Source organism: Pogona vitticeps, chromosome 2, assembly GCF_051106095.1.
Source record: "Pogona vitticeps strain Pit_001003342236 chromosome 2, PviZW2.1, whole genome shotgun sequence".
Taxonomy (NCBI): domain Eukaryota; kingdom Metazoa; phylum Chordata; class Lepidosauria; order Squamata; family Agamidae; genus Pogona; species Pogona vitticeps.
The window spans coordinates 108,719,649-108,742,834 of record NC_135784.1 but is presented as its reverse complement, the minus strand read 5'-3'; the positions used below and the strand labels follow the sequence as shown (position 1 = coordinate 108,742,834).

The following is a 23,186-nucleotide window of genomic DNA, read 5'->3' as shown; positions in this document are numbered from 1 at the left end:
ACAAACAGCCCATGACCAGACTAACAGCTCAGTGGGGCCAAAACACCTTGTTCAGAGAAATTCATCTTTCCTGATCTTCCAACATTTTCTCCCAATAACAAGATCCCCTTGCTATATGTGATTTTGGTATTAGACATGCAAAGGAAGGCACTGTTAAATTTTCCAGACATATTCCACACACAGAGTGAGTTTAAACAGTTTCATAACTGAACCCATTTTACTACTTGAAAGAGCACTTCTTCTAGACACACCAGTTCTTCACATCACCTGTAGTGGTGGAGGTGTTTCAGACAAACTTTCTTATTTGAGAAATTAGACTTCAGAAGAATTCCATATTTAAGACCTATCCCAGAGAGGAAAAAGGCTATTTTCTGTGAAGTATAGAAAAACTCCCAGTGTGCATCAGATGCTTTCAGATCTACCACCCTAACACAAATTGAAGGTACTGTGGTGCAGAAAGCATTGGCAGTAGAAAAAGAAATTATACTTACCGTACATTTAAGAGAACCTTAGAATCCTTCTCACAAGCTATATCATATTGATCATATTGCTGAGCATAAAAAATATGCAATTGAGCATGAGAAATTAACTCACCTAATGGGGCTTCACAGACCCATGAAGCATTTTGCGAACAGGGAATTGATATTAGACGTTCCAGCCATGGATCCAGCTGAAGGCACAACTCCTCAATGTCTGTGAGAGTCCTGAAACACAAAATAGAAATATGAATCCAGACAAATAAATCCCACTTTATATTGCAAGTGTTCAGTAAGAGAGGAAATAATTTAGGGTGGTACAAAACTCTTAAGGACACTTGAAGCATGCTTGAACATAGTCAAGTCCTAATGTTATAACATTATTATAATTAGTAGATAGTACTTAGAAGACTAAATGGCCCAACAGATCTTGTTGATCTTGTAATGAGATCTTGTAATGAGAAGGAAGGGAGGGATTTGTCTCAATGAGTTCTTAAGGAACATTCCCCTCCCCATTCAGAACCTGTGATTTGTCCAAACTTTACTGGAGCAAGGTGATGATTATAAGCTCAGTTGATATCTTTGAAAGCAAGTTCCAGTCCTGAGATTAGAGCAAAATGAGTGGACTCCCAGAAGTTTAGTGGGGATTCATAAAGCAAGATTCTCTGAAGGAAAATATGTTGGCAGGCTGGTTGGCAGAACAGCCTGGGAAAAAGCCTTCCTAAGCATGTCAGACTGTAATACTTTTGCCCTGAGAGGGGCTCCAGTTTGGCCTCATGAGAAATAACCATGAAAGACTTGAGGTTCAGCTGAACTGTCAAGAAAGCCACGCCAAGGAGGCAAGTCACAAGCTTCTGGTCACACACATACAGGGCTGGACTTAGCAATATAACCTAGCCATGCTAACTTTACAATGGGAATCAAATCCTACGATTCAGGAACAAGGAATGAATACATCTGGGTAAAGAGTTGCATGCCCACCAAAGCATTCTGTTAAACTAGTTGAGACCTGATTCTTGGAGGCTTCCTGCTTGAACAAAAAAAATGTTATCTTGTGCCTGTTCCACTTTAAAATGCCATTTTAAGACCAGGCTTTCATTGTTCTAGTTTGATTCTAGTCTTGTTCTGTTCTGGTAGATGGCTCCCAAGATTCCTTCCTGAATCTTGAGCCCTGCAACCTAGGGACTTTCCCACAGTGCCTTGTTCTTTTTCTTTCCTCAGATCACTTATTTCTGATAGATGTTAACCCTCTTTTGGTACAATAATGTTCTGGAGTGCAACAGCTAGAATCCTTGTTCAAGGCAGCTTTCCCAGAGCAGACACAGAAGTTACTGCCCACCTGGCACCACATGTCAGAGAGATTCAATGAGATCCCCGGAATATTTTTTCAATGCTGCTCTCTTGTAGCTTGAATTCCTTACTCTATATATTTTACCCATCAACTCTTTCACTCTTTCACATTGTGTTGAACTTACACTAAACATTCTGCCCACCCCATCTGCTATGCACTGCATGTTTCCAGAGACAAAACACTTTGACAGCCTGCTCCTTCCTCAGTCTTGTAATACTGCTCCCTCTTCCTTTTTCTCCATCCATTTCAGAATCACAATTCTCTTTGTTAGGGTAGCTCCTTAAATCCCACAACCCAGCTCAACCAGGCCAGAACCAGTTACAAGATATATTATTCTCATTCTCTGTGCAGGATTCCTCTGGATCTAGATTTCAAGTATGAATTTAAAAGTAACCTGCTAATATCATGCCAAAGAAAAAGAAAAAAATGAAGAAAAAATTGTGGCAACTTAAAGACTAATTGCTACATTTTAATAAGCTTTGATGAATTAAGTCAACTTCCTCAGACTTGGATCAGAGATTCCTGATGCTTTTTACATTGCAAAGCGTCAATGGAAAAGGGCTGAATATCAAATGGAAGTCATTACTAGGTGTGAAATACCACATCCACTCACACAATTTGCAACTGTCTGCTAATTAGGTTAATTAGGTGGCTCTTCAATCACATGTAATCTAGAATACCGATCTGGAGAGCTATACTAATAGAAATTGTCATCCAGTTCCTCTGTACTTTCATAAAGGAAAGTTCTCTTCTCCTCATTTGATGATTTGAAGTCTTTAGCATCTAAAGACATCAGTTCAAGTACAGTACTCATTTTTACATTGAAAACTGCTGTAAAATTAATTGCTAATTAGATTATATCAAGACTCTGGACTATACACACCTCCTAATTTCTTTGTATAAAAACAGGAGGAAGGCAGCAGAAATAAATATAGGGTTTGATTCCATGGACAATATGAAACACTGTTGTATTGCATTCTGCTTTTTTTAAAAATGCTTTTTTTCAAAAGGTGTCTCCACCCTCTCTCACCAACGGAGGCAGTGGGAGAGGCTGCAGGAAGGAAGGAGGGAGGGATGAGTGCAAGGTCTGCTGTTAAAGCTGTCTGTAGAAAGCTTGGTTGCTTCTGTCCCTTTAAGAAAGCTCGTCTCTAAGAGGCAGAGAGAAGGGGTGGAACCTCATCCCTTTTGCAGCTCCAGCTGCCCAGAATCCTCCATCCCTCAGAGCAAAGGAGAGGAAAAAGAGAAGCCATGTTCTTTTGAATGAGTGAGTGGGTGAGTGAGTGTGTGAGAGAGAGACTGAAGGGACAAAAAGGGGATGGCTAAAGGGAGGAGAAGGGGAGGGGAGGAGCACATCCCAAACAGAATGTGCCCTAGGATGCACCTGTTCCTACTGTAAAGGTAGGCAGTAGGAAGGTGAAGGGTGAGGAAGCTGAGATGAGAGGCAAGGTTTATTACTAAGTTGTCTCTCTCACACTTTTTTTGCGGGGAAAGACACCCAAACACACAACCTCACACAGGGACTGCTCTTGCCAGCTGCCCCACAGGTGAGAACGCAGGGAGACAAAGACAGTGATTCATATAACGCGTGATGTCACATGACTGTAAATCACAGCAAAAAAATCCTATACATATTGTGGAGTTAATCAACAATGCAGATAAGTCCACAGACTAGTGCAATTCCATGGTGGTTTTCATTAACACAGTTATAGGAAGAGCAGAAGCCTCAAGATGGCTCAAGACATATCAAAATGGGAAGTGTTCTCCCAAGTTTCTGTGTTTCCCTCAACACTGTTCTCTCTAACCTTCCCTGAAGGAATGAGAGGGTGGACAACATCAATTTAGATTATTACATTTCTTAGCTGTAAGACCAGGGGGTTGCAAAAAATCTATTCATCCATTGTTGCCTTCAAGGCACGGATTCTTTTTTATTCAGGTAAATATTATTTTTTTCACAAGAAGCAAAGAATGGATACTTGCTCTAGCTCCCTTTCATTTTCTGCTTCATTAGCAACTTTGAAGGCTTATACTTTTATGATGATGATGATGATGATATGATTTATATACCAAACTCTTTTGTGATGGCACAAATCTGTAAAAAAAGAGTCCTTCTCCCAATGTAAAATTAGCTGCTGCATTGTTCTGCAGATTGACTGCAGTACTGTATATGGCAGAACTAAAGGGCTGAACAAGCTAGAGTTGAGGGTTTAAACCTCTCACTGAACATACCAAGTACTGTATGGATGTTCCACAGTTTGTTTAACAACAACACTTGCAGGATGAATCCAGGGAAGTGACTGGGCAGTGGTCTACAGCATGTTGGTCATTGACAGTGAGTAAAAATTATTTAGTGTTCTTCACCATTGTATTTTGATCGTACTGTTATCTGCATTACGTCTGCACGCTCTTTTTTTAAAAAGGAAGCCAAATTGCAAATTATGTGAAGAAAAGCTCCTGCTGCCACAATCACACATTATCAACTCTTAAAGAATTCTTCTTATAATAACAGATTATTTTTAATATATTGCTCACTTGTTAGCAAACTTGAAATTAATTTGGCTGAAGGGTATGACATAAATTCTTTGGAAAATGATTCTAAAAGCCTGAAAATCTTATTTGCCTCTCGTGATGCAGGTCTCTTTCTGACAGGATAGCAGTTTCTGCTCATATGACCCTAGCCCTTTTTCTTGCTGGACAACTATGCTGTGTATGAAAACAGAAGGACCTGGCTATTTCTCTTTAAAATAAAACACTACTTCCTTTCCTTTGATATGGTGAAATCGTATTTTAACATGGATCCACACCAGATTGCACCATTTCCACTAGACAATGGTGGAGCAACAACTGTTGAGAAGCAACATCCTTTTCTGTTGGCTGTTCCCACTTATTCCTGTGGTGTTGTAACACTCAAGTGAAAACACAAGACCCTGTTATTTTTTTAAGTTTTAAGACCATGTTTATATTTACCTGTATATTTTTTCATCCAATGGTAAAAGCCATATTTTTGACTGGAAAGCTGGACTCACACTGTGAAGCCATATTCTTTTAGAAATTATCTTAGTTATCCAATCCTGCAAAGGATTAATAGAACATTGATAACCATGGCACTGAACGATGGAACATGGGCTGTGTTTGGTGAATGACATTTTCCCCAAAGCTACTACAATCAATGCTGCCTTTGGGATACCCAATTCTAGGTGAGCTAGTGAGCACCATCATCTAGCATACATGCAGTGTATTAGAGGGGAAGATCAAAGGAAAGTGAATGGTAGCACACATTCTATCACAACAACTTTCTGCTGGCACTGGTGGAAAGGAGTCAGCTTTGTGGAGATGATTGCTGTTGGAAAATAAGTGAAACTGCGCCAGGGTAGATGAAGGCCTGTGATGGGGCAGGACAAACAGAGGAGATGCTACATGTTTATTTGTAAGGCTTCACTGGTAATGGTATGGATACCAGCAGTTCCCTTGTAGTAATTTCAAGGAAATATTGGCAAATTAAAATAAGCAAGATGTAAATAATATAACTTAAAAAATCTGAATAACTGAACAGCAAAATAAAAATAGGACATCCAAGATTTGTCATCTCCCCCCCTCCCCTGTGCCGTTCCTTGAACAGTAGTACAATCCTAAACAGGTTTACTCTAGAATAATTGCAGTTGAGTAAATTATGATTCAGTTTTGGTCCATGATTCAAAGCAAACCATCCCCCTATCCCCAAAATTAAAATTATGCAGGAGATAGTCTTTCTTTTTAGAGATATGTGAAATACCAAAGTCACCAACCTTTTCCTCAGAGGTAGTCAAATGCAGAAGTCGGGCTCCTTTGTAGAGACTGCACATATACTCTGCATCACTTTTATTAATTTGTCCATAGGAAGAGATATAATAACAACGTCCGTTGAAGTATGTCCAAGAGTGGTAGCAAAATTTGCTTACTAGTTCTTTAAAAAGAAACAACAAGGGCAGAGGTGAAAAGATTTGGACACACTTATATAATTACCATTGAGCAGGCAGCAATACAGTAAGTCTTCCCAGAAAGGATGTTAGGCAAAGCATAAGAGATTGCAGGGCATGTCTATTGGTTTTTAACACAACCCAGAAAATAACAATAACATGCTCTTTTTAATCTACATATTTTATTTTATTTTGTGTTTTTACACAGATAATTATTGTTAGGCAATTGTCCAAGGTATTTATATGCCACTGTATTCTTGGGGCTTGCCCAATGAAGCAATAAAAACTGTATTCTCCTCCAGCAAAAGAAAGAAAGAAGGAAAGAAAGGAGAAATTTACAAACTGTGGACAAGGTGTGCAATAATGAGGAAAACACTGCTTTAGTGCATATGCAGGCTGCAGAATTAGAATCCTGTAAACTATTATTTTGTCATTGGGTACATAGTGAATTATAGAGCAAAGTTTACAGTTAGTTGATAGTGGGTGGATGAGGGATGCAAATCGATGACAAAATATGAGAACACAGTTTGCAAGATGGACCTTGCAACAGATAAATAGTTTGCAGACATACATATCTGACTTCACCACCTCCAGCCATCAACTGTATTATGAGATCTGCATTCCATCAGAGAAAAGGCACCAGATAGGAAGATAAATTTAAAGCAACAAAAATAATCATTTTGAAGGCACTAATAACAAATGTTCATTTAGGAGTTAGTATAGTTAATATAACAGTCCATCTGGGATTTACATTCTCTGTAAATCCCATTAACCCCCCCCCATGCTTTAAGTAATGAATTAATTGCCATCAATTCAATAAAGCAAATTATTTCACCGCCCAGCATCAGTACTGTTAGTGGGTAACACTGACAAATTAATTTTCACATCTAACTTTCCAAACTCTGCGTAAGAGAACTACTCCTAGATCAAACGAGTAAGAATATGGAATATGAAAATGTTTTTAAGGAAGTAAGATCTCTTTTGTCCTTTTACTGTACTACTCACTGACTTCACAGAGTTTCAAATCTTTTTTTTCTGGACATGTCACCTCGCCAGCACAATTTCCTGTTAATCGATTACATGGTCTATCCCGTGGACATTCTGGACACTTCTCCTGGCAGTAGGCTCCAAAATGACCTTCACTACAAGCTGAAGACACATTTTAAAATGCAGATGAATAGTGCTGAAAGGTGGCAGATTTTGATGGCTCTCTTCCTTCAGAAAGCAGCAATTCCACCCCATTCTGCTTATATCAAGGCATGCCACACCCCATGGTTTAAATACTTTGACTGCCTGAAGTCCGGGGGGAAAATGATATTCATATTCACATTAAGAATGATACATTGCTTTGGACACATGTGAACATTATCATATTCAAAAGTGTTTACTTCCCAAAAATGTGTTGTGTCCTGAAGTCACACATGGAGTCATATTTTAACAGATGTAATGTCAGTGATATGTAATTGCTGTTAAATTTCTGATGAAACCTACATAAAACTTGGACAAGGGATAATTATTGACAATGTCTGTTACAACTTTGATGCATAAGACCGTAATAATGTCTGAGGAAGTGGACTTGATCCAGGAAAATTCACATTAAAATGTAGCAGCTAGTCTTTAAGGTGCCTCAACATATTTGTCTTCTTTTTGTTTGTTTTCGCTTTTGTTTTCTTTTATTATTTGCTTAATAAGCTGGTTGTGCTAAAGGATAGCTTGCGCATGTATCCTACATAATTAATTCCTGAAAGGAACTGCAGTCTCTTTCTGGTTATCACACAGGATACTCTAAGAATCAATCTAGAGTGGTCCTAACCGCCTAGAGTGGTCCTAGCCGCCTAGAGTGGTCCTCACTTGACCAGATAGGCGGGATATAAATAAAATAAATAAAAATAAATAAAATAAATCTTGATTAATAGCAAGCTATGAACAAATGGCACTTGTGACAAGACATACTTGCAACATCACTTATCTGGGAATCATGCCCCAGTGAACTCCAGTTGTAATAAATATTGGTAGGACCACACTGTTCATGAAGAAAATATAATAGAAGTGGTGTTTCTTTAATGTAAGTACCCTTGCTGGGGACTCTGCAATGAGTGAATGAAATTAATATTTATTTTTAATAAATTGTATATCAAACCTTCATCTAAAAGAGATTTTGAGACTTGTATACACAATAACCAATGATGTAGCAGGGCAAAAATTAGGTGTAGGGAGACAGTCTGTAGATGGGTAAGAGGGGAATAGGGAAAGCATACTCATTCTTTATAGATCTTCCTGTGCCCTGAATAGTATAAAGGCAAACTAAACAAAAGAAAATCCTGGGTTCTATTTGACCCATCTCTACAGCTGTATGAAAATAGAAAAGAGTGTGTGAGAATTGCCACATACTCATCCTGTCACTTTTTAAGAAATTAGTTAAAATAGAATTATTTAAAGCTGCTTTTTATTAGTGCTTGCTTTCTCAAATGTCCAAAATGATTTTATTTATTGTTTATTTATTTATGTATATTATATTGTATTATTCTTTTAATGTGATTAATACAACTATGTTGTGAACCACCCAAAGAGGGCTATGAGGTGGTATGCAAGATAGATAGATAGATAGATAGGTAGGCTATGAGGTGGTATGCAAGATAGGTAGGTAGGTAGGTAGGTAGGTAGGTAGGTAGGTAGGTAGGTAGGTAGGTAGGCAGGCAGGCAGGCAGGCAGGCAGGCAGGCAGGCAGGCAGGCAGGCAGGCAGGGAGAGACAGACAGACAGACAGATTGATTTCCAGCCTCTGTCAGGGGCTTCTACTTTTTTGGTGCAGGTAGGATCGCTCTCTCTCTTTCCATTGCTAGCACATGTAATCACTAGGAATTACTGAAAAAAATGCCTTTCTCTATCTGGTCAACCCAGCCTGGCCCTGGGCTATATTTTCAGACAGAGATGATAGAATATTAGTACGTGGCTTTTTAGCAAGAAATGGGATGGCCTAAAACACATGTAATAAAGGTAAAATTTGTGAATTGTGAATATAAATAGAGCAGTATGTTAATTATCTGCAAAAGTAGTCACACATTTCTGGTTTCATTTTGTAAGTACAGTATATTTACATTTATTCTATGAGATAACCCTTTACAAATCAATATACTGTCAGGTAGATATTTACCTGTTTTCATGTATGCACCATCCTGCTGTAATTTTGTTAAGATTAACTCCTTACCACGGACTGGCACATACTGCTTCTTCCAATAGGCGATTCCAGTGCATTTGTCTTCTAAAAAACAGGCTGACTTGGCATGTTCCATATTTATATACATTCTTTCCCCCAAAGGCAAAATAAGTAACTTTCCATGATATTGCCAAAACATCTTGGCATCTGAAAGATATTTTTTAAAGGATTTAATTATTTTTCTTTGTACTATCCTAGATAGTACAAAGTGTTGTGCCTATAGTCAAGCATGGTGGTGGGAGTGTCATGGTCTGGGGCTGCATGAGTGCTGCCGGCGCTGGGGAGCTACAGTTCTTTGAGGGAACCATGAATGGCAACATTGGTAAAGGCCCCAATGCTGGGTACTTTCAAAAGCCATCTGAAAACATGGATGTACATCCAGGCCTTCCCTCCTGTCAACTACTGATTTCTTTGCTTTGCTATTTATTATTTATTTATTCCTGCACTATTTGTTATTGTTGTATGCTAATGTTTTTATGTTTTTTAAAATTGTTTCTGATATTCTGTAAGCCACCCAGAGTGTTAGAATATACCAGATGGGTGGGATATAAATCGAACAAATAAAATAAAATATATAATAAATAAACATGTACTGTGACATACTGAAACAGAGCATGATCCCCTCCCTTCAGAGACTGGGCTGCAGGGCAGTATTCCAACATGATAATGACCCCAAACACACCTCCAAAACGACCACTGCCTTGCTAAAGAAGCTGAAGGTAAAGGTGATGGACTGGCCAAGCATGTCTCCAGACTTAAACCCTATTGAGCATCTGTGGGGCATCCCAAAATGAAAGGTGGAGGTGCGCAAGGTCTCTAACATCCACTAGCTCTGTGATGTCGTCATGGAGGAGTGGAAGAGGACTCCAGTGGCAACCTGTGAAGCTCTGGTGAACTCTATGCCCAAGAGGGTTAAGGCAGTGCTGGAAAATAATGGTGGGCACACAAAATATTGACACTTTGGGCCCAATCTGGACATTGTCACTTAGGGGTGTACTGACATTTATACTACAATATTTATGAAATGTGAGGGGGTGTACACACCTCTGTGATATACTGTAATAAATTTCTAAAAGTAGTCTGAATTGTAGGCCATACCAGAATATTTTGAAACTGCAAAAACTGGTGAATGATTATATTTTGATCAGCATGTGAGTGAAAGGAATGTGGATCTAGTCAGCTCTGAATACGTAAATATATCATTTTTCAATCATTTAATTGGGAATCCCAGCATTTTAATCTTACCTACATCCCTTTTACAAACCCATGCAGCCAAAGAAGTGCAAGGAACATGTCTAACGGTCCCATTCCTATCTATCTGTGGACAGGTTGAAAAAGATTGCCTATATATCTCTTCCCTAAAAAGTAAAAAGACAAAGTAAGCAAGGTTTAACATCAAGTATACAATCATGCAGCTTACTTCCAATTTAAACTGTAGTAGATTAAATGTAATAGAGCTATACCAAAATATAGAGAAAGTCTGAAAACAAATTCATGAGGAATAGACTGAAACAAATCATATGAAAAAAGGTCTAGAACACCACCCTCCTTTGAAATTATGGAACATCAGAAAGTATTTTCCTTTTGCCAGAAGGTCAAAGATTGGTGCAATTATGCCTCCAGTTCTGGATCTATTCATTCTTCTGGGAATTTTTATTCCACCTTTTAGCCCAAATGGATTTTCCAGGGCAGTTTACAGTATTCTGAACACGATAGTAGAATCTATCCGTATCCTTGGACTGCCAAGCAAGGGGCAGCATAACCAGGACAGCAGGGAGAAGGCCAATCCAGCTTTGAATGGAAGAGAGTTCCACAGCCTGGGATCAGCAATTCAAAATGCCCCTTCCCGTGTCCTCAGCAAATGTGCAGATGAGGGCAGTGGGACTGAGACAAGGACTTCTCCTGAATCTCTTAAAACCGCCGGGTGCTTATATGGAGAGAGAAACTCCTTGACATGACCCATGTCATATAGGGCTTTGTAGGTTATAACCAGCACTCTGAATTGGGTCTAGAAATTGAATGGTAGCCAGTGAAGTGGTTATAATAGGGAATTATATGCTCCTTACAACAAAACACAGTCAACTGTTTGGCTGTAGCATTTTTGAAGAGGTCAAGTTTTTGAACACTTTTGAAAAACAACTCCACCCACAGCTTATTGATGTAATCCAAGCAAGGCATAATTAAAACTACATGTCATCATGGTCAAATCAGACATCTCAAGGAACAGGCACAGCTGCTGCACTAGGTTTAACAGTTCTGATGCACTCTTTGCCACCAGCAAAAGCTGGGCATCCAGGCTCAGGAGCGATTCTAGCAATAAACACAAAATGGGAATCTGAGCTTTCTGGGAGAGTGTAACTCCATCCATCTCAATCTGAATCCCTATTCCCTGATCTGCCTTTTGCCTGACAGGAATGCCTCTGTTTTTCCGGGTTAAATTTAAATTTCTTGGCTGTCATCTAGTTCACTAGCAACATAAAATACCATCACGAACAGTGTCCTTGGAGTTAGACAGAAATGAGATATCGTATCGGGTGTCACCAGCATACTGGCATCTCCAAAATTCTAGACAACAACTAAACCCATGTGCCAAAGGCCAGAGTGCCAAACAGAGTGCCCCAGCACTGCCTTCTAAGGTTGTCCCTCCAGATACAATGATTTAAAGTCCCACCACAAAGATGTGACTCAAAAGGATACTATGGCCAATGGCATGACAAACCACCAAGAGGTCCATCAGAGCTAACAGGGGCGTGCTTTCTTGTCCAGTCCCTGCTGTAGGTCATCCACAAAGATTAGCAAAGCTGTTTCTATTCCATAACCAGGACTGATGCCATATTGTAATCCATCTGGATAATGCATCTCACGCCAAAACCCCAGAGCTGAGAAGTTGGAACTGAGTTCTGTTGTAGAAAGTTCAGCACCACTAAATGAAAGTTATGTACTCTGTGTTATTTCTGCAGTCCTGGCGTTTACTTCACATCATGCATCCAAATGTGCCTAAAAACTTTTTAATGAAACCAGTACAATTTCACTTACAGGTTACTTGTGCCCTTGGCTTTTGTCACTGCTGAGCCAAGCCATACGATTTCCTTTAGCACAGATGTGAGCCAGATCTGCAAATGAAAAGGCAGGTTATTTTCTTGACAATGTGCACATCAACAGCATATGTCTACAGCCCTTTGGCCCTCTTTTCACTTTCTCCCTCAGCAAAATGTGCTTGCAACAATAAACAGAAAAATAGTGCAGCATAGGAAATAACTAATTGGAACAGAGGATCTCCCTTTATCTTTTCATACTAAGCATTTTTTGTAAGAGCTTATTGTATGTTCAGCACAAAAACATATTGTATAATTGAACAAATATAGCCTTGACAATTAAGTCAAGAAAACTGAGCAAGGGGAAATAATGATACAGCTCTTTCTTCTAGAAATTCAGTTTGACTAAAAATGTAGTTATGATCTTGGTATGGTAATAGTAATTACTGACATATATGAAGACATTGTACTAATATAACTGTCTTTGCAATCCCTTTTATCTTCTCTTAGATTCCTAGTTATAAGTAAATAGATCGTATTATCTACCAGTTAAGTTGAACTCAGCCTGTTCTTTGAGAGTGGTCTACAAACAATCAAACATGTGATTGGCTAACTGGGTTCAAAAGGGCAGGACCTCCTATGACAAAGATTATTTGGTGAATCCCTTTTGTTACTTATTGATAATGTCTGGCCATAATTAGAGAAATGCCCTTGAGGAATGGCCCCTTTATCTTCAGTGCAGAATCACAAATACATACTTGAAATATGGATTTTGAATAGTAATAGATGGATGAGAGTAGGATTTCCTGTACTGAATTCCACACCAAAAAGGGCACTTACAAATAACGAATGTGGGCCAGATAGGCGGGGTATAAATCAAATAAATAAATAAATAAATAAATTCTTTCTTGGAGTAATGTCATACAAAATCAAACAAACGAAAGCCTAGCTAATTATCTTGGCAGGAAATTACACTACCTACCGGCTATGAAAAGCAGGAGCACTGGATATTAGGTGGGAAGTTAGGAATGGGGATAATACCACAAATGCTATTTATTTATATGTTGGAATTAACTTGATGCCACATTATTTTAGTTTAATAAGGGAGAAATTTCTAGTCCTTCTCCTGAACTAAACATACCCACAACACTTTCCAATCTGAAGGTTTTTCAAACATTTTACGTTATTTTTCCATATATAAGATGATATTTTTGTATGAAATTTTTAGACTAAAAATTGAGAATCATCTTATACTCAGAAATAAGCCGAGGAGAGAACCACACAATTGCAAAACTTGCCTCTGTAAACAGGCTTTCTCCAATCATGAGGCTTAGCTTCCTTTTTTTTTTTTTAATAATTTTTATTTTATACATAAAATACACAAAAGAACACATACATAACAAAAATACAAAAAAATACAAGTAATAGTGCTTATTATAAACTAAATTCTAATGTGCACCCCATACCCACGGGACTCTATTTACTATAATAATTTTTTTCTTACAGATTACCTCTCCAAAATTGTATTGAGTATTCTTTAGAGGCTTTCCCCCTTCCTTTCACTAACACAAATTCCACAAATTTACCCCAAATATCATAGAAATTGTTACATCTTATTTCCCCTCTTTTTATTTTAAGTTCCATAGTCAATTTATCATTTAATGCAATGTCCCATACTTCACAATACCAGTCTTCAATTTTAATATCCTTCTTGTCTTTCCAAAATCTAGCTATTAATATTCTAGCACCTGTCATAAAATTAGTGATTAATTCTTTCGAGTGATGGTCCAGATCTGTATTATCAAAAATTGACAATAAAGCAATTTTGGCATTAAAATCAATATCTTTACCAAATATATCACACATTTCCTTAAAAATCAATTCCCAAAATTTCTTAACCACTTTACATTCCCACCACATATGAAAATACGTACCAATTTCCTCATCACATTTCCAACATGCTTTGGAGTATGTTGGATTTATTATATTCAATTTTACAGGAGTCAAATACCACCTTAGACAGATTTTAAAAAAATTTTCCTTTATTCTAGTTGACATTAATCTTAACACTCTCATCCTCCACATTTTTGTCCAATCCTCTATTTTAATATCTGTTTTTAAATCGTTTTCCCAAATTAATTTTAAACCTTCTATTCCCCATTCTTTTTCCTCTTGTTCCAAAATTATATTATATATTTTACTTACTATTCCTTTCAAAATTGTATCTTGCATATCTTCATGTGATGACAGAAATTGTTCGTACTTAGTAAGTTCTCTACATTTACCATTAGTTTTCAACCAATCCTTAGTCCAGGTGTCTAACTGAATAAGATTATACCATGATAGTTTATTAGATTGCAGTTTAGACATAATCAACTCCTTCGATCTCATGTTACCCATCCAGTCCTTCAATCTTGCAACCCTTTTATTCTTAAATAATTCTACTAAATCCTTTAAATTTATAGGAAAGTTTTCTGTCTCAGTCACTAGTTTTAATGGTGAAGTTAAGGGACAAAACTTCTCTTTATATTTATTCCAAATATTTAACAGGTTTCTTAAAAAGGGGTTTTTAATCTGATTTATTGAACTTCTCTTTAGTATATTAAACAAGTATCCTTCAGCATTTCCATTTATTTCTGAAGATTCCATCTCCCACCAAATTAATTTTTCTTTATTGAATATAATATCTCCAATAACTCTTAATTGATTTGCTATATAATAATTTTTAACATTGGGCATACCTAAACCTCCTTTTTTTTGAGCCTTATACCAATATCTTTTATTTATTCTAGATTTTTTGCCTTGATTACAAAATCCATTAATTAATCCCTGCCAATATTTAAAATCCTCTTCTTCTAATCGTATTGGGAGCATCCTAAATAAAAAAGTGATCTTCGGTAATATTTTCATCTTAATTAAAGCGATTCTCCCAAACCATGATAGTTTCAATTTGGCGTACTCTTGCAATTTATCTTTAATTTCATTTTTTAATTTATTAAAATTTTTCTCTTTTAATTTTTGAGTTGTTCTAATTATGTTTATACCTAAATATTTGATAAGATTACACATTTTAACGCTATATTTATTCACAAACATGTCTTGCTCCTGTATATTATAGTTAAACATCATCATTTGTGATTTTTGCCAATTAATCCTTAAACCTGTTATTTCCCCAAATTTTTCTAAATGGTTTTTAATGTTTTCCATACTCTCTAATGGATTTTTAATAGTCAGTAAGGAATCATCAGCAAACAAATTAATTTTAATCATTTCATTTTTACCTGTTCCTTTAATTAATTTATCATTTCTTATTGCGTTAGCTAATAATTCTATAATCATGCAAAACAATATTGGTGAAAGTGGGCAGCCTTGTCTAGTACCTCGGCCTAAAAAGATCTTTTCCGTTATACCATCGTTAACTATTATTTCTGAAGTATTATCTAAGTATAATTGATCTATAACACCTCTAAACTTTTTACCAAATCCCCAACCTCTTATAAGAAGTTTTAGTGTTGACCATTCAACACAATCAAAGGCTTTAAATATATCCAATGATAAAATCATTGCTTTTATTTTTTCTTTTTCTATTTCATGTATAATATTTAATACTCGTCTAGTTAAATTGTCCATTTGTCTACCCTTAATGAAACCACATTGGTCTTCTTTAATATAATTTGCTATAAATCTATTTAATCTATTTGCCAATATAGCGGTAAAAATCTTAGCATCTTGGTTTATTAAAGATATAGGTCTATAGGATCCTGGATCTGTTTGATCCTTATTGGGTTTTAGAATGAGAATCGTTAATGAATGTTTCCATGAAGCTGGTATTGTCTCTCCTTCCATTATCTTATTATAAATCATTTTTAGCTTAGGTATCAAAATGGTGCTAAAGTGTTTATAATATTCTGGACCCAATCCGTCAGGACCTGGTGTTTTACCATTTTTTAATTTATTTATGACTTCAGCAATCTCTTGTTCATTAATCTCTTCTTCTAATATTCTTTTATCATTTTCCGATAATTTAGTTTTTAAATTATCGTTTATATATTTTTCTATACATTCTTTCTTTATGTTATTTCCTTTGTATAGTTTCTGAAAAAATTCATGAAAAATCTTCAATTTTTCTTTCATTATATTACAATTTTTACCTGTTTGATCTTTAATTATCCCTATTGAATTTTTTGCTCTTTTATTTTTACACATTTTAGCTAACAATTTTGAGTTTTTGTTATTAAATTCAAAAAAATGTCTCTTTAAATACATCAGATCTCTTTGAACTTTCTCTATTTCTATATTATCTAATTCCTTTCTCTTAGCCTGAATTTCTATTAATATTCTTCTATCTCTTTCTGTAAAAAATCTATTTTCTAAGTTTTTCAAATCTTCTTCTAGTTTTTTCACATGTCCCTCCTTAATTTTTTTTAATTTACACGATTCTCTTATCGTTATTCCTCTTGTGATTGCTTTCATTGTGTCCCACAACAGGCCTGGGTTAGCACCTCCTGTTTCATTTATTGTCCATAATTCTAGCCATTCCTTCTTTATCTTTTCTATTATTTCTGGATGCTGCAGAATATTATTATCAATTCTCCATCTTTTGGAGTCTTTATAATCTTTCTTTATTTCAATCTCTATTGACATCAATGCATGATCTGTTATTTTAATAGGGTTTATTTCAGTATCAACAATCTTAGAAATTAAATCCTGAGATGTAAATATATAATCTATTCTAGAGTAAGTATTGTGCACAACTGAAAAATAAGTATATCTTTTTTCATCACCTTTCATTTCTCTCCAAATATCCTTCAAATGGTTATTTTTTATCTTTTTACTTAATATTGTGTTTCTATGATAAATATCATTCCGACTGTATGCAGTTTTGTCTTTTATCTTATCCATAACCATATTGAAATCTCCTGCCATAATAACATAACCTTTCTTTACCTTTTCCATTTCTTTAAAAACCAAATCATAAAATTCACCTTGTTTATTATTAGGTGTGTACATATTTACCAAAGTATATTCTTCCAACCCCATTTTACCTTGCATTATTATAAATCTACCATTACAATCTTTTACTACCTTTTCTACTTTAAATTCGCAGTTTTTGAAAATTATAATTGCTACACCCCTAGATTTAGAAGTTCCAAAGTTTTTTTCATAAATGTCGATATTGTTCATCTTTAACTCATTGACTCCTTTTTCTGATTGATGAGTCTCTTGTAGAAAGACAATATCCAGCTTGTTTTTCCTCAACAATGCTTCTATTCTTCTTCTTTTCACTGTTGATCCGAGGCCTTTAACGTTTAAAGTTGCAAGTCTTATTTTTCTACCCATATGTGTTCAAAAGTTTTCTTTCCAATAGGTCCCGTGTGTAACCTTACCTCCCACCAACCTACCAAACATAAACTAAAACATAAAACAGACAAAACAACACCCCATAATTGATCTTCACCAATTTTGTGAACATATACATTTGTATCCTCTCCACCATGGTCCCATGCCATGACCACTGGCATGAGCAAAAGGTGGGGGGGAGACGCCACCATCGTCCGGCGGAACCATGACCGGAGCCTTGCCTCTGATCTTTTCATTTAACTTTTGCATTTCTACTTAATGTTTAATACTACAATAGTAACAAAATAAGAATAAGAATAAGAATACCCTTCTCCTTCCCCCCTTCCCCTTACTGGAATCCTTTAAAGAGTTTATATTTAGTTTTTAGTAATTTTAATTTTGTTACCCCTTTTACTATCTAAATTTAGTGTGTTTAGTATGATTAGAACAAGAGTAAAATAAATGGTATTATTCTATAAAGCTAATTTTAAAAAAAAAACAACAAAAAAGAACCTCAAAAATTAGAAGAGGGGAAAGAGGGGAGGAGAGAAACATATATATGTATATATATATATGCACACACATACATATATATAAGAAAGATTTTGTTAGGAGAAAGATAAAGGAAAAAAATAAAAGATATATAGAATAAAATAAAATAATAAAAAAATATAAGAAAAAACTGGTCCATCTTCTTCCTTCTGGTTCAGCCTTCTAGTTCTTTGCTTGTGGTTGGAATTAACTCCTGACTTTCTCCTTCATAAATGTTCCAATCTTTCAGCAGTTGTAAACCTTGCTCGCAGGAGTGGATTTTAAACAAAATCTTGTCTTTCCAGATTTTCAAAAAAATTGGGTAGCCCCATTGATATCTGATGTTATTTTTCCTCAGAATTGCTGTAACTGGCTGCATAGATCCTCGCCATTTCACAGTCTCTTTACAAAAATCCTGGAAAATCTGAATTTTTCTGTCCCTATAAACCAGCTGGTCTTGTTTTTGTTTGATTGCTTTTAAAAATTGATCTTTCTTTGTATGATTCAAAAACTTCACAACCACTGGTCTAATACCGAGACTACTTGGATTTCCCAGGAAATATGCCTTTTCTATATCTGTTTCAATCAGATGCTGCGTGCCCATTATAGAGTTTATCCAAGCCATTATCTCCTTTCTGAGATCTCGGCCCTGTTGCACTTGGAAGTTCATTATTTTAATATTAGACCTTCTGAGGTTATCATCCATAAAAATGAGCTTTTATTGGTTTCAGAAATTTGCTGAGCCATGGACACAATTTCTTCTTTATTTCCTTGAACTGTATCACCAAGGTCCCTAATTTTGCTCTTCATGTCCTTTAACTCCTGTGACACCCCTGAAATTTGGTCTTGAAGCTTAGTAATGCTTCTTTCGATGGACTTAGATCTTTGCTCTGTTTTGTCAAAGCCTTCAGACATTTTACAAGACAGATCTTTTATAAGCCTTGTAACCTCGTCCATCCTATCGTCTTCAGTTGGTTGTGTCGTCAATCTTTCCAAACTGCGATCTGAGGGGGTTTTGGCAGTTTTATCCCTCCTCCTTGACATAGAGAGTTCTAATTAAAAATAATTATTGTTGTTTCAGGCTTTTCGTTAGGAGCAGGGCAGCTGGAAAACGCCAGTAGCTAATCGGCCATGAAAGTGAAAGTAGTTCATAACTTTAAAAAAACATAGTCCTTAAGGCTTTTAATCAGCGATATGCCTTCCTTATCCTTCTCTCCAAGGATTTATGATAAAAAAAACATTCTTCTAAAGAAAGAAATGCATTTTAATAGCTTTTTACCTTGCTAGGCGATACGGAGGGTTCGCTCCTAGCTGGTCATCCCCCCGAGCGGAAGTGACGTCCGAGGCTTAGCTTCCTACAGCAGGAGACCTAGCTTCCTCCAATCATGAGCCTTGTGGAACCGACCTCAGGTGATCCTGAACAAACCAATTGGAGCACACCTTGTCGGAGGTGGAGCATGCAGGCAGTGCTCAGATGCATCAGGGATTGGTAATGCCCAAGTGTTCTGAGCCCAGAGGCTGAATAAAGTGATATGCTCAAAGCTAAGGTGATGCATAATATGACAGTACTAGTATGCAAATGTTACCTAATTACTAAATTAAAATGTCTTCTTTTTATGTTTAAAATATTGATTTCTTAATTTTGGGGTAGAAAAGTGGGGGCGTCTTATACGTGGAGGCATGGGCATCTTATACACAGAAAAATATAAGTAGGAAAATTGGTATTTAACAACAATAACAATTTCAAGTCGCATTAGTATTCCAAAGACTCCTGAGACTAGAGATGGGCACCAAACTTGGTTTGGAGGTTTGTGCCGGTTCGTATGCATGGCACCACAGGTGCCCTGAATTCGCTTTCCCTGCCTTCCTAGCTGGATCCCCACTCATCAGCCAGCACATGCTCCTCTCCTCCTCCTCTTCAACTGTTTGGCCAGTCTCCAGCTGGAGCACAGGCTTCCCTGCCTCGCCTCCTTGGCTGATCACCCACTCAAGGAGGCAGGACAGGCAAGCCCATGCTTTTGCTAGGGGCTGGTAGAACAGCTGAAGCGGAGGAGGAGAGGAGTGTGCACCAGCTGGTTAGTGGGTGATTGGTTGGGGGGGGAGGTACTATGTGGCAACTGTGGTGCCATGCATATGAACTGGCACAAACCTCCAAACCGCGCCATTTCTGAGGCCCATCTCAAATTGTAGATGGCTATTCATCAGACATGTCTTGCTTTGAAAATGTATGCCAAATAACTCTTCTCAAATGGCTGTTTACATATTTCACACTATCTTTTCATTGCCGCATCAACTTATGCATGCTACCTTTTCCTCTTTGGTTTGTGGCAGTGGCAGCAGTTCAGTTTCATGGTAAGCCATGCAGAAATTTTTCGCTTCTTCCCAGGTCAAGTGCTTTGCTGTCTCTATGTAATAGCAGTTGCCTCTCCAGTACCACCATCCAGGATCTTTGGGACACTTAAGGTTGATCACACCTGAGAAATGAATAGCAGGAGCATTTAAATAGCTGTTATTTATGAGCAGCTGAACAATTCAACAATCCAAATTCATTTTCTTCCCTGAATGCCACTATAGGCAGCTGTGCTGCTGAACTGAACGGGTTAGCATCTTTTGCCACCAAGGCAACCAATCTTGGTTAAATTGCATATGTAATGACCAAAGCAATGTCTTGAAAACTTATTAGCTGAAGGAAATCCACTGCTGAAAAACATTTCAGCTCAATACTCCAAGTTTCATATACAGACACTTTTATTCATTGGATCACATCAGGAGACCATGAGAGATACCACTGTTCCCATCTCCCCTTTCCAGTCCTCTCACATATACCCTTGGCAAGAAATGGGTGCATATAGCAAGAAGGTGTTAGAGTTTTGGTTGTTCTGGGTTTTTCGGGCTCTTTGGCCGTGTTCTGAAGGTTGTTCTTCCTGACGTTTTGCCAGTCTCTGTGGCCGGCATCTTCACAGGACAGCAACCTGTCCTCTGCTGTCCTCTAAAGATGCCGGCCACAGAGACTGGCGAAACATCAGGAAGAACAACCTTCAGAACACGGCCAAAGAGCCCGAAAAACCAGAACAACCATTAGATCCCGGCCGTGAAAGCCTTCGCAAATATATTGTTAGAACTTTATTTCCAACATGGCATGCTGTCTGTAGTTTGAGTGTTTGTGAGGGAATTTTCTGGACTGGGGAGATTGTCTGTCTATCTATCACTATCCAATAATTCCTTTCAGCTTTTGAATTTAAGAGATACCCGCCTCTTTGCTGAGTGTTCTACCCTTCTCTTTGTCAGTTGATGGCAGGTGTTTGTTTGCTGTTGATCCATTTCATTGACTGCTAATATGTATGCAGTAAAGAAAGCAATAAACAGTATACAAGCCTGTAAGTTCAAGCAAATGTAAGTAAAGAAACTTTTCAAATTTCTTTTTCTACAAATGTCTCAGAGTGAGTTACTGAGACTTTAAGTACCAGTTAATGAGAAGCAGGTGGACTGTGGGAAACACGAAGCCATCGTCTTCTGTGAATCTTTGTATTTCTGCTGTGTGGCAAAAAGAGAATTTTACCAGAAATTCAAAACTCTGAAATAGCTGCTCACAATGCTGCTTCTTGTACTGCTTTTTCTTCTTCTTCCTTGCTTTCTTACAAATCCGTTCAATGGATTCATGCTTTTCTCTTAATTGCAGATGAATGTGGGAAGGGGAATAACAGTTAACTAAGAGAACTGTAAACTGTGTACCTCCTTCACAATCTGTTGTTAAGTAATCTTCATTACATTGCTCATTTTCTGCACACTGTCCACTTAATGGATTACAGTTTTCAGTCCCATTACAGGTACACTTTATGCTGCATTGGGGACCATAATATCCTGGTGTACAAGCTGCCAAAAGATATTTTAAAGTTCAAATTACATAGGCTATTAAAGAAGTTTAATATCCATCGAAAAACAACACTGTGGACTGTTAAAACTTGAAAAAAAACTTTTGGGGGCTACAATTCTCAGAATCCTCCAGTCAGCATGCATCCAGGATTGGGCTTACTCAATGTAGATTTCAATGTCAAGGTTATATTTTGAGGCTGAAAACATTAAATTGAAGTTTTTTTCAAGAACAGCAAAAATTAGTCTTGCTGGCTGATAAGCTTTTGTAACATCTCATCCAAATAAGGAAGAAATTATAACAGAAATAAAAATATATGCAGCAGTAGCAAATTAATGATACCAAACTGGAGGTACTTTGCATGAATATGTAGCTTGGAGACAAAAACTTATTAAGCAATATTATAGGATTAAATTAATATGTGAAAATTATTAAATACATAGGGGTTATAATAATTTTTTAAAAAACCTAAATAAATTGAGAAAATGAAAGTAATTCTTTGTGGATGAATAATAAAAATAATTTGACCAAAATAAATTTGTTATAGGTAGGTAGAATAGCTTCAGTTAAAATGAGTACATTTCCAACATTTTTCCCAAGCTATTCCTATTGTCCTTCCTTTGAAAAGTTTATTAAATTTGCAAAAACTCATATTTCTAAGTAAAAGGCCCAGAATTTTAAAATCGTGGATATATAAAGAAAACATAACAGGAGGTTTAGGAATGCCAGATAAGAATTAAATACTATACTTGTCACTTGTGACTTATATTGACATTTATAAATATGTACAAAGACAGGAAATGGATTTTAAGAGAATTGGAATCACATGTAGTAGAAACCATTTTCTTCACTTCACTGAATCACTTAACACCAACAAATATTACAATGTTCAAAAAATCAAAATATATAATATGGATAAAGTAGCAAAACATTTTCCTTTTTAATTCCAATATATATTATCTGTTATCCTGCCATCAGAGCAAAATCCTACAGTTTGCTAGTTGGAAACAAGTTTAATTATATCAATTGCGTGACTTTTCCCCTCAATTTAAAAAAATAGCTATTCAAGATATGAAAGAAAAAACTTCCAAACACTCTGGTGATGTGGTACCACAGATATATAAACAAGGCTAGATCACTCAAACATGTTTAAAATTGCTTATGAGTTCAAATGTAGGTTTCAGAGAAAATGTGAAATGTCATAGAAATTCTCCCCCAACTTATTAGTAAAATATATACTGGGCTAGAGGCTGGGCTAGAAGGGCCTAGGTTTGGTTTACCAAGGCTGTTCTTACATTGTAGAGGACTATCTCTGTCATTGACCAGATCAAGAGGTAGGCTGAAGGCTAAGCCTCGGGAAATGAATTTGATGTAAGTGCAGATAAAACAAGCATGATTATTTATTTATTATTT

At 36.7% G+C, this 23,186-nt stretch overlaps 1 protein-coding gene across 1 annotated transcript in view; it reads right to left on the bottom strand.

The window, feature by feature from the left end:
* Positions 1-23,186, bottom strand: part of LOC110085944 (secretory phospholipase A2 receptor) — a 68,820-nt gene that overhangs the window by 2,636 nt on the left and 42,998 nt on the right. Inside the window, exons 20-28 of the mRNA XM_078385777.1 lie at positions 21,635-21,775; positions 20,210-20,376; positions 12,033-12,109; positions 10,242-10,354; positions 8,934-9,143; positions 6,786-6,929; positions 5,610-5,767; positions 4,792-4,895; positions 595-704 (exon numbers count right to left, since the gene is read on the bottom strand). Coding sequence (XP_078241903.1) covers positions 595-704; positions 4,792-4,895; positions 5,610-5,767; positions 6,786-6,929; positions 8,934-9,143; positions 10,242-10,354; positions 12,033-12,109; positions 20,210-20,376; positions 21,635-21,775 — 1,224 coding nt within the window. The remainder of the gene's footprint in view (positions 1-594; positions 705-4,791; positions 4,896-5,609; positions 5,768-6,785; positions 6,930-8,933; positions 9,144-10,241; positions 10,355-12,032; positions 12,110-20,209; positions 20,377-21,634; positions 21,776-23,186) is intronic.